The sequence below is a fragment of the Athene cunicularia genome, assembly GCF_003259725.1.
Source record: "Athene cunicularia isolate RWA chromosome 5 unlocalized genomic scaffold, athCun1 chr5_part3, whole genome shotgun sequence".
Classification (NCBI taxonomy): Eukaryota; Metazoa; Chordata; class Aves; order Strigiformes; family Strigidae; genus Athene; species Athene cunicularia.
In genome coordinates this window covers 2,503,773-2,516,382 of record NW_020799103.1, presented here as the reverse complement: position 1 = coordinate 2,516,382, position 12,610 = coordinate 2,503,773, and the positions used below count along the sequence as shown (strand labels likewise).

At 38.4% G+C, this 12,610-nt stretch overlaps 1 protein-coding gene across 1 annotated transcript in view; it reads left to right on the top strand.

Annotated features, from left to right (window-relative positions):
• The window catches only part of LOC113481301 (spondin-1), a 159,969-nt gene that overhangs the window by 39,732 nt on the left and 107,627 nt on the right, over positions 1-12,610 (top strand). Inside the window, exons 4-6 of the mRNA XM_026850825.1 lie at positions 6,879-6,952; positions 7,666-7,789; positions 11,466-11,613. Coding sequence (XP_026706626.1) covers positions 6,879-6,952; positions 7,666-7,789; positions 11,466-11,613 — 346 coding nt within the window. The remainder of the gene's footprint in view (positions 1-6,878; positions 6,953-7,665; positions 7,790-11,465; positions 11,614-12,610) is intronic.

Below are 12,610 nucleotides of genomic sequence, written 5' to 3'. Positions count from 1 at the left end.
GATATATATGGGATATTTAAAACTATTTTTTTGATTTCGTAACAATTATACATGCTGAATTTCTTGGTCTTTGAAGACTCTCAACGTTGTTCTGAGGATGCTTACTATGTGTTTAAATTATGTGCTTGGAAAAACCGTACGATGTAGCAGGTCGGGTGTAGTGCCTTCGAGCAATTTTACTTTCTGATTCCAAACTGGAAGGTAAAAAGGGAAGCCGTAGCAAATGATGTTAGAAGGGACTTTGGTGAAATACCCTTTTATTGTCTGACAGCAGCGTGACAGCAGGATGAACTATGATGGAGTTGCCTCTGTCCGCCTCCGCTCTTAAAGGCGGACCCTTGGCAGTCCCCGTAGGGAAGTGGTGCCAATACTTACCTGTCGCTGCTGGTGTTTTGCTAAATTATTCCTGCGATGCCCCTTCATCTCAGGTGCTGTGACCTTCTTTCCAACCCATGCCTTCCTTCAGTCGTTCTTTTCTCTAGGCGCTCAACCTCGGCTCCTTCAATCTTTTCCCCTTCTAGATATTGGCTTGCTCTCCCTAGTCTTGTCTGAACTTTCCCCCTGTGATCCGTATCCTTGGGTTGTGGTACCCAAAACTGGCCATTGGAATCCTACAGATACCTTGCATGATTCCACATGCTCTTAGAGAAAATGCTCGTACTTGTGGTGTGTGCTGGTTTGTTGGTTCTTGGGTTTTTTGGTGTTGTTTTTTTTAAGAGAATAACATTTACTTGTGTTCAACTTCTGATCCATCAGACTTCCTTCATCCTACTATCCAATAGTTCTTTCCCTGGCTTTTTCCCTTCTGCCTTTGTGCAAGTAATTACTCTTATCTAAAACTAGGACTTTGTGTTTAACATTATTTAATTAGAGCTTGATACTGTCTGCAGTCAATAACTTGTTCTCTATTCCATCATTTCAGTTATTAATGAAAATACTGATGTACACGTAACCGCACTGAACTTGAAACCCTTCAGTGAGTTCCAGCTGGGTTATAAACATGAAAAAGCAAATTCATGTTTTAAGCATGTGAACATTGCTGTCTAAAAAAATGCTGCCATCTAATTGTGATGTAATTAATAGGTAAGCATTTAGAAGGGAAAAAAAAAAAAAGTCTGCTAGTTGGATGTGTCTGTGTCTTTTCAAATCTAAAAAGATGTATAAAAACATCAAGAAAATGATTTTTATACAATAGTATTTTACATTGGCAGAATTTGTGGTGGAGAAGAATAAATCCTCAGAGAATTATTACATCTATTTAAATATCCTTGAACGGAATTATGAAAGGATTTAAGACATGTAAGGAGGGAAGTTCTCTGTAGTATTTTGTACTGAAATCTGATTTTATTTGAATTTCGCTTCCAATATGTGGGGAAATAAAACAGTAAATTCTGATTTCTTTCTGGCTAAGTCTCTACCAGAGCCTGTATTTTCATAAATTTTGAGTAGTGGGATGAAAAAAGAAAACACTCCATAGTTTTCTTGTTGTTTGCTGTTTGTAAATGAATATCATTGTTAATTTAGGAGCCTGACAGCTGTAGAACATTTGACATTCGGCAGCAGCTGTCAGTAGCACTCCCGTTTATTTTACAAACAGATGTTTAATTTGACTTCAAAGCCATTGTCAATTTTGGAGGGGAAACAAAGAGAGGAAAAGAACAGAAATAATCCTGATAGTCATAATTCAATTTCCTCTCAAAACATAAAGCCGAGTCACTACTGATGACATCAAAAGTGTTTTCATTTTTTTTTTTATTACTGGATGTTTTAAATGAGGTTTTTATAACTTCACGAACTGAAATTAAGCTTTGTCAGTGTATGGTCACTCCTGTTGAGGAAGGGATTTGTCTTACGTCAGAAACCGAAGGCATTGTTTTCACGTAGCATGCTACAGTTTTAAAATATGTATTTTATTTATGAATCAAAATGTCATACTATTTCTACAGTTTCCAGATAAAGAGAATTTTTTTTTTTTGCCTCTATATTAAAACCAGGGCACCGGTGGACCCGCTGTCACACAAAGATAATGTTGTCTACTGTAGTATAATAATATTCTCAATTCACATCAGCAAAAGCGAAGGGCAAATTGGGTCTAGTAAGGATGAAACGAGATAATGAAAAAGCTAAGTCATGTGGTTCAGCTTTTAATTTTAGTAAACAATGATTTTATCCAGCGTGGGCTCGGCGACTAGGAAGCTTTAATAAAACGTGCTGTGAGAATATCTTGGCAAGATCTGCCATTATTCAAAACGTCTATAGACCCAGACGAGAGACTTGAAATTAACGGTGCATGGTCTCAAGCCTACAACACCTGCTAATTCTTGGAAGTTGCAAAGTCTAGTTTAAATTGATCACAGAGGTAGCGCACCCTTACTGGTCTTTTTCTCCTTCGCAATACAATCTCTTCGGGTGTTTCACGACTTTGTGTTTCAATGAGGGTGTATGAGTAAACCCGCAGTTAAATTTAAGCAGCTGGCTTGGGTGTGCTGTTTCGTATGAGAATTTCTGTGTTAGCAGAATTTTTCTAGCGTGCTGAGTTCAATATTTGCTGAACTGCCTGCGTGCCCACAAAAACTTAGAACAGCCCTGCATAGCACATTTTACAGTGAAAATTTCAAGCGCAGCTATAGTTCGGTGTGAGAGGCAAATGGCTGAATTAACAAATTATCAAATTAACAAATTCTGCCGTTCTTTCTTACTTTGAATAGTATTTAAATTCTGACGTGGATTTAAACGTATTAACTGGAGACTCTCTAAGAGTGACGTCTTAGATGAATAACGGTCTCAGATGCTGAACATGGTATTTATCTTGATTCTTTTTTATTTTTTCTCATGTGAAGCACCACAGAATCAATTCTGTTTTGTTTCCTTAAAGGATGAGGTATTATTGCAGTTCTTCAGACAGTATGAAAGGAAAAAACCCACCTAGCAAAGGAATCGTTCTTTATGCAAACTGATGAATTGATTCTTGCTGTCTTTCTACTTATTTGGTTTGACAGGTTTTTTTGAAGGGATTTGTGAAAGGGCCGAAATATTAAATTCATTCAATAAATGGGTGGGCCATTCCTTTCTTTTTCTTGCAGTAATTGGGTACCCATTTCTTCTATCTTTTCTACTTCGTTAGACATGCATTAAATGCTTTTGCTATCTGAACAGCAGCGGTCGAAATGGGTTTTTTTTTTTTCGCACTGCTTTCCTGAAGAAATGGATTTGTTGCTTAGTCAGGTCACTACTTCAGCGGAAAGTCCAGGTAGAGGCCGTAAGTTGCTCTTCCCTTATCCACCACTGCCATAACCCCATCGTAGAAGGCCACCACGTTTGTCAGACACAGTTTGCCCTTAGTGAAGCCGTGTTAGCTCAACATCCAGGTGGAACTTAGGGTGTCCTCACCAGCTCGGGCAAAACCTGTTTTGTTAAACTGTAACTCTAATATTGTACTTAATGGGTTTGATGTAAGCTTAAAAAAAAATGTCATAGGAACAATTCTTATAGATCCTCTTTATTACTACTTTTGTCACATCATTACACCCACAGAGGCAATTTAAAGTAAGAGTATTTCTGTTGATGTTAGGATTTGACAAAACAGGTAAGGAAGATGATAGAAAGCTTTTCTTAATAGAAGAAAGAATCCAACTCTGATTCTGGCGTGACTTGGAGCATTCCTAAGGCTGCTCTGACTGGTTATGGTTTATGTCGTTGCCTGTTTTGTTAATATCCCAATTTCTGTGGCTTCAATAGATCTTTACATAGCAGGACGGTACGATCGTTGTGGAACCTTGCTGGAGAAGGAACCTCCTTATTCTAGGGAAGTCTTCGGGGGCAGATCTTGCTCCCCTTATGCTCAGATGTAGTCTGACCGAAGCTGGACAGGGCAGAGACTCTGCCCTGCTCGTGTCCAAGCTACAACATTCTGAACTATTATTGCCAAAACAAGTGTCACAGAACCCACCAGATTTTGCTGAGAGCGCTGCAAAACAACTAAGTAGTAACATTTTTAGGAGGTTTGGGGGCTTTTTTCCTAATAAAAAGAGCTGCTGCTAGCTGTATATATGTAACATAAGGGTTTGCTCCTTAGTTTGGCCGTGGAAAAGCTTTAACACAAATCCAGAAGCATCACTTTGAAGATAATGGAAAACAAACAGATTTTTGGACTCATGTTTGTTTCCTTTATCTTTATTATTCCACGGAATGCTGACAGTCAAAGGGAGAAATAAGCCAATTAATGATCCATTTAAATCTGTTAATATTTATGGGAAAGCAGTCAGACCTCGCCTTCCCATAAAGTTCAGACAACACTGGATGTTGGAAGTGGTGGGAAGGGTTTATGCAGACTAAGCAGAGGTGTACCTTGTGTAAATTCTTACAAGCTTTCTGACTTCTCTGTGAAAGTTAGCCATTCCATTTTAGAGCTGGGTTGGTTTTTTTTTTTTTGTAATCCGCAAGACCAAAGGAAAGAATCTTTAGTCCAAATCAGAATTTTTATGGAGGAATAAAAGACATTAAAAAAAAAAAAATCGTAGTGATAAAAACTAGGGGGACACACTGATGAGATACTTTAGTCTGTCTTCAGTCTAAAGGCTGATTATTTAAACAATGAATATTTAAAAATCGGTTTAATATTGTTTCTTGTGAACTTGTGTCCCTGCCTTGCGGTAATATGCGGCCGTCTATTGTACCAAGCCTGTCGCACTTGGAATCAGTAACGAGACTCCCGTTATGGGCTCCATATATAATTTCAAACACAGCTAAAGAGACAGTGACTCAGAAAGCTGTGAAGCTTTTGTTGTTCGAAAAGGAACTGTTCCCTTGACATTTCACAGTGACAAGCTAACTGTAGAAAAAAAAAAAAATAATTTTGTAGAGTTGATTTCTAAAATAACTGCTTCTGAAATTAAATACTTGTATTTGTTATCTGCAGGTTTGGGAGCTCCTTTATCAAGCATCTGATTTCTTGTTTGTTTGGACTGATGAAGTTGGTTTTTGGTTGTGTGGGTTTGGTGGTTTTTTTTCTTTTTTGAGTAAGCTTTGGAAAACCTGTTCTTTAAAATGGTACTTAAAGAATAGGACCATAGAATACTTCTGGCACCATTTGAGTTGTCCAGTGACGATTCTCATATTGATAAAAGACAGATTTAACTAACTCCAGGTTTCCTTCACTTTGTTATTTGTTGCAGTCTCGTGTTTCCCTAGTGTAAACACTCCAAAGCTGAGGCCTAGGAGTTCCCCTTCACCAAATACTGGCAGATCATGCCCTTGTTTTTTGTAAAAGTCAGTCTTGCTCTTCTGTTTCATGCTGTTTTTTTCACAGCCTTGGTTGGTTGCCTGTATTGTCCTTCACCACATCTTCCTTTAGAAGACGCCAGCTGTGTTAAGGGTGAGAACGAGCTGTAGTTTCTGCACCCTTTCCGGTTTGATCTTGCTTTAGGAGGTTTACAAAACCCAGTTAATCCCCCTGGCCGCTTCCTAATGTGAAACAAAGGATTCCTTCCTATCCTAATCCGACCTCGTATACTGGCAAAGAAAACACAGTAAAATTGCATCTTATTTTTTGATAATTTTATGCGGTGGGACATTGTCAAAGAAAGGCTTCCATCACTGCAACAACACTTCTAAGCATAAATATTTTAATTTTTCTTCTCACTTCAACTGGTATGAGTGAGGAATGACTCTAGTGAGATCAAGATAATTATTTAGCTGCAAAATTGAGGTAAAACAATAATTTGGCCCTTGGTATTTATAGCTTTAAATACAAGCGATGAGACAAAACGTTGCGAGAATGTGCTCGCTTACTGATAAACAAAGAAGAGTGCCAGCTCCCACAGCACGTTCCCCTCGGAAAACTCTCTGTCCAGAGAATGAATTTAACCAAATTCTGTTTACTTATAGAAAGAAGGTAACATTTACATGTGAATCAAATTTTTACAGTTAGAAAAAGGATCAAAGCAGCTAGTTAAGTTTATTTAGGACTGGAGGGGGCCACTGAGCTATTTGAATATATTTTCCAGTTGATTATTGTTTTTGGCATTTAGCACACGGCGCTTAGGATACAAATGTGCAAGAAGAACTTGGGCTTGGCGCTTTGCTGACTTGAAAAATCTTTGACGTGAAATTCAATTTACGGTCTCTCGGATGGGAGGCTAAAAATCAGCTGAATTTCAGCTGTGCGGTTCCAGCTGTAAAAAAAAAATAATAAAATAAATAAAATTGCACCGTAACTCTGGTTTTCCCTGAAGTTTTAAGATTCAACTTCCCTATCCTCCACTAAAGTGAGGATTATAAACTTACATTTTGTTTGAACTATAGGTATTAATAAAATACACTAGAGTTTTAAAGTGGTTTGTCCTTTGGAACCTTTGAATTGCTTTTAAAGACTTGAGCTTATGCTAGCTCTTTTTCTAACTTCTGTTTTACATGGTATTTCCACGGAATTGCAGTCATATATTAGAAGTATTTCTGTCATCGGAATGCCATGTAATTTTCTACAAAGAGCTGCTTGCTTCAGCTGTGCTATTTTTTCTGAAAGTGAATATAATTTCAGTATTTTAATATAAGATTTGATTATTTGATCGAAATATTGAATATTCAGTTGACTGCTACGCGTTGGAAGAACGCAGATCCTCACCGTTGTGATTATGATCACTTCTCTAAAAGTAATAATGTTCAAAGTTTCTGTAAAAAGTAATGAAATTCAGATACAAGTTGAAATAAAAATACCTTATCTGTAGTCTTGTATTGTGTGTACGTATTGTCAGAAGGAAATATGCCAAGGTTTTAGCAGTCCACTTCTGTCCTTTTGCTACTTTATCATGAATTTTTTTCTTCCTTTAAGGAATAAATGTATTTTTAACTTTTTTTTTTTTTTTTTCTCCTCTTTATAGAGCTAGTATTGTGCAGAAGCGCATAATTTATTTTCAAGACGAGGGTTCTCTCACCAAAAAAATTTGTGAACAAGGTAAGGTAAAGTAAACCCCCTTCTGGCCTCTTCTTGTCATGTTCTACTTATTTTTCTTAACTCATTATATCAAACTAAAATTCTGAGGCCTTGAACAGCTTCATCCAATTTAATTGGGATCTTCTATTATGTTCTTGCTTCGCACATATGCGGGTCCTCATGCAAACTTCCTTGCCTTCCCCTAGATGTGATATTTGCACCCTTTTACCTGGTCTTCATGTGAAACTCATTTGTCCCCAGAGCACTTCGTTTGTTGAATTCAAGGCTATTTCATCCTTTCCTAAACCTAAGAATTGCAGTAGGTTGTTGCATCCCTCTGGAGAATTTATATGCTTTGGTTGTCCAGAAATTTCAAGCCTATTGTGTTTTGAGCTCAATTGAGGTTTTGTCCATGTCAGATAAGAACCAGAAATAAACCCATTTTGAATCTGAAGATGACTGACGTAGTGGTGCCTCCTTATATAAAAATGTAGACTTAAAACCTTAAAGGAAAAACCTTTAAAACCTTAAAACCTTTCCACTTAGAAATATGATTCAGTTTATTTCAGGGTTCTGGTTTAGTCTAGTGTAGTCCAACTTAAAAATAAACAAAGAAAAAAAATAAAGGGTTTAATTCAGATTTATTTACTGGAGTATTTATTATGGCAACTTTGCTGTCATCAGCTGGTTTTGAGCTGTAACCGTTGTTAATAGGTACTTTTCTGCCTTTTCAGATTCGGCCTCGGAAGGTGTGACTGACAAACCAATCTTAGATTGCTGTGCCTGTGGAACGGCCAAGTACAGGCTCACTTTTTATGGAAACTGGTCAGAAAAAACACATCCCAAAGATTTTCCACGTGAGTATCATTCTTTCGTCACTGTACTGTGTAGGGACTGTGCAGAGAACTGGAGCTTGTTGTATGACGCGTCACAGCTCAGCAGCGTCAATTATGATGTGTGTGCAATGCTGTTAATGTTCGGGATTGAAAATCCATGGATCTCTCTGTGAATGCCATACGTAACATGCATTCTATTGATCTGACTGACATTCTGAACGGAGGTGTGTGTGAGATCACATTTTCAAGATTCCTTTGTGTGGGAAAGGTTACTCTTTGTGAGAAAGGTTGCTTAAAAAAAAAAAAAAAAAAAAAAAAAAAAAAAAATACAGCTAGGAAATGAAATTTTAAGAAAAGGGCTGCAATGGATGGGCAACACACTAAAATTTTGAGTTTACAACCGTGCCAATCTAGCCAGTATGTTTTCTTTCAAAGTCTTTTAAAAGATTCCAGCCAATTTTTCTGAGCCCCGAATCTTGCTGCCCAAGGACATTAGTTATATAGATTTCAGAATGTCCTGTTCTTTGTCTTTGTTGGTTCAATAGCCAGATAAAATACACATTCTGAGCTTTACCTGTCTGGGTTTTTAAAGTTTCTGAACTACAGAATCAGTGTCCTTGTTGCAATAAGACAATAACTGAAACCACCGCAACACAATCCTGTTCCGAGTGTGCTAACCACAGAGTGAATGGAGAGAGGTGTACTGCAGCTGTAGAGAGGATTAAAAAACCTGATTCTTAAAACAATTTTGCTTTAATGGATCTCAGACAGACTGGGAAAAAAAAAATATATATATTAAACTGGTTTGCAAACTGAGGCTTGAAAAAAAGCAAACACTTTTGCAAGTTATCAGAAGTCCTGATGGTAGGGCTACTGGAAGCGAAGTGTTTCTTGTGTTATTAAATCTGGTTCAAGGGGAAGTGTTACGTTTCCCATCGCATTTTGCCCATCAGAAAGATTTGTATTTACGTATGCCCTGTGGTTTAAAAGCATTTATTCTGCCTGGGCATCACCACTGTATGGTAACGGGAATATATTTGCTCTCCATCACGAGTTGACATGGCTCATCTACGAAATATGTCAGAGGATACGTTCTCATGTTGTGATGATACCTCGGTCTTTATGCAAAAATACACATGTAAGTGTGTAAATTGAGAAATTTTATTTGTTCATACAAAATTATAATTGCTCATATAAAAAGGAGCTGAAGGAACACCATTGGAAAGCTGTCGGTATGACGTTTGCTGCCTGAGGAACTGGGTAGTGGCTCTGGACTGGTTATATAAAATTAGCCCTGGCCTGTTCTGCTCAGACGATTACGCGTAAAGAAGTTGCTTTGATAAAAGCTTTAAGAAACTATATTGAGTTGTCTCTTTGCTCTCATCAAAAATGGGAGGCTCGAGGTGAGGAGCGAAACGTTTGCGAACGTACCGATTTTGTAAAAGTTTTAGGGTAGATGTAGTAAGCACACTTCAGACAGCTTATTTAGGCAAGTAGGTGGGCCGGCTTCTTTCTCCGCAGAGCCAATATCTGCAGGGGGAGGTGTTTAGGAGTGGAAGAGGTTGGGCTCTGGTTGCAAAAGTTGGTCAGATGTTCTGGATTCATTGAGGATAGGGGAGCGTGAGGAGCTTTGGAGCACGTGGAACCGATCAGTGTCCATTTTACTGAGGACTTAACAGCACACGGGTTCCTCTCTGCGGCGATACGTTTTTCTTTCTTAGGGACTACGTGGAACCTTCTCTTCCTATAAATTTCAGTGTTTCAGGGAGAGCTGCTGTCTGTGACTTGTGAGATAGACCAGTGTGCTAGGAAGGAGGAGGGGGCAAAACTGGTGGTCCCATCGCTGGAGCTGAGTGACCGTAGCTCTGTGGCTTGGCAAGGTGCCGGCGTGTATTTAAGGAATGGTCACTAGGTCTTAAATCAAGGAACCATCTCCTGACGCTGTGATCTCTTAGCTATTACCTGTGTGGAGAGGAGGCTTAGGTTTGGTGGGTTTTTTTTTCTCCATTTGGGGCTCGATTACTGACTGGCTTTAATGGACTCTGAAAAACCTCAGGCCTAATGTAATTCAGAGCTCAGCTGGTCCAAGTTTAGCACTAGGGAAGCTACGGAGGTTTTGTTTGCTGTGTTCCTAGCTCATCTCCCTCACCTATCTGTTCTGCTTGCTATACTTTTCTAGCTTTTTTTCCCCCCTATCACTGGAGTCCATTTTTTTTATTTCTAATCTATTTTCTATTCTCCTGTGATTAGGCTCCTGCATCTGACTTTATCTATTCAATTCTCTACACTGTCTTTTTCAATTTCATCGTCCCACCTTTCACATCCTAAATTTGCATTCCTTTTGTTTACTTCGTTATTCATTTCTCATTCATTCATTCTAGTTTTCGGTTGGTTTTACTGCCACTTTCTACCTTTTGCATTGCACAGAAAAATGTTAAATATTGTCTCGTTCCATCATTCTGTCCCCCTCCTCTCCTGCAGTCTTTGCAGTGTTACCAGACTGTCTGCTTATGTGAGCAGTTCATTTTCTCTTCCTTTTCCTTTAAGCCTGTATCTTTGCAGAGTGTTATTTGACACTTAAGTGAATTCATTTTTGTTCCCAGTACTGTGGGACTTCTGTGACTCCTTATTTCTCTTCAATTCTCTTTCCAATTCCATCAGACTTGTCTATGATTTTCTTCTTTAAACTTAATTTATTTTTTTTTGTTCAACAAGACAAGGAACAAGAACAGAAATCCTTTTGTCTAGCTGTACAACTCTTACACCGAACAAGCAAACTCAGTGAATATTGAAGCACCAAAATTCACTTCTTTGCTTCCTTGTTAAATGAGAGAGAACCCCTGCTAATGGTTGGGGTGAGGGCTGGGGAAGGAGACATAGACACAAGTGTATAATTTAAGTATGCAGAAGCAGAAAACCCAACTATGTCAGCGCCAATAAGAGCAGTTCTTGGCCGGTATTTCAGACGTTTCCTGGAAGAAGTGTTGGACACTATTTGCCCACAGAAAGCAAATGTTTCAGCAGGAAGCCACTGGGGGAGGTTTCTGGCCATGGAGGTTCCTAGCTTATAGCTAAAGGGCAGAGCTAAGCCCTTTATAGTTCTGTGCCCGGTAATGTTTGGGCACAAAGCTATGAAATGAAAATCTGTAACGTTTAATGATAGTGCATCCATGCTTATATCTACCTGTTGCTGGTAACCTGCCGCCACCGCTCAAACACGAATCTAGCGGACTCTTAGAAACCAGTATCTCAGTAATGAAGTGGCTTGCTGTTAAATCGTCGGGTGACCACTGAAGTCTTCCCCTTTCATGTTTCATCCTCAAAAATATTTTGCATAGAAACTTAAAATTAAAGGATTCTTAAAACTTCCTGAAGGAGTGAAGTCTTTGGTGAAGAAAAAATACACTCAGCCTATCTGTTTGGGGAGGGGCTGCTTCATTAGCTGGAATACAATCTTTCCATTTCTGTGTTGTTAGATTAAATAATTACTGACAACTCATGCTATATTTTCGTAGTTCTCAATATCCTTGTTGTTATCACTCTAAAGATAAGCTGTATTGATATAGCGAGAACTGACAGCGTGCAACGCATGCAAAAGCTTGGTACTGGTGAAGACTGAGCGCTTCAAAACTTTAATAGAAATTAGGAAACATGCTTTGAGGCTGTCTTATGGTTGATTTTTTTTTTTTTTTTTTTTTTCGCACCAACCACTGGTCCGCGATCATTGGTAGTTCCCACTCGAAGAACTACATCCTTTGGGAGTATGGAGGATATGCTAGCGAAGGTGTCAAACAAGTCGCAGAGTTGGGGTCCCCAGTAAAGATGGAAGAAGAAATTCGACAGCAAGTAGGTGTAATTTAGTTCATACTTGAAAAAAAAAAAATTAAAAAATCATCCTAGCTTGGCCTGTGAATGATTTCTCGCTGACAGTGTCTGTGAATTTAATTTTGCTGGTTAATTTTCAGCTAAACAAGATCAGGAGTTCTGCCTGTCTTTCTGGACTCATTCTTACTCTGGCAAAAGTTTTTGTCTGTGAAAGGACGAATAAGTTGGGTTTTTCTGAGCTTGAAAAATCTGTGTCGTGCAAGACATAAATCAGAGGGTAGAAAAGTAAACTTCATCTTTCTGCTTAATGATGAAGACACTCAAGAGTTTATTAAAGGAATAGCATGAAGGTGGCAAGCAGTATACCTTATTCCTTTTTGAAGTGGTGATTTTTAGTTTATAGTATATTGTAGGTTTTTTGGTGGTTGTTTTTTTTTGGTTTTTTTTGTTTTCCTAGTAAGCACCTTATTTGGAATTTTCTGCAGATTCATTCAGCTTAGAAGTGCTCTTACAGGCGAGTGGGCTGTTTTTTGTTGCCGAGTAGGAAGGCTTTGCACAACGGCGCTAAAAATTTTTGATGAATTTGGATTATGGTTTAAGGGCAAAGGAGCCTTTATGTCATTTTACGGGGGATTGATTCAACTGAACAGAAATCAATCTTTCGAATAGTTTATAGATTATTTTCTTTTTGTTAGATCAAGTAACAAGCGACCAAACAAAATATACCAGGGCATGGTGGTGATTATTCTTAGGACATTTACCTTCACGAAATTTAAGGACTCGCTGGAAGTAGAGTTCAGTTATAAGAAGGAAAAATGTAAATATTACATAAAGTAGAGCTATACCTACAATTTAGGGAGATGCGTGTTTGTGGGTGAGTGTGTGTATATAATACACAATTATGGTTGCTCCACAGTGGGGGGAGAGCAGAAATTGTCCCCAAGAGCTTATCAACATGTGCATGCAGGACAGGAGCAGAGAGAAACCGCATTCAGAAAAAAAAAAAAAAAAAAAAAAA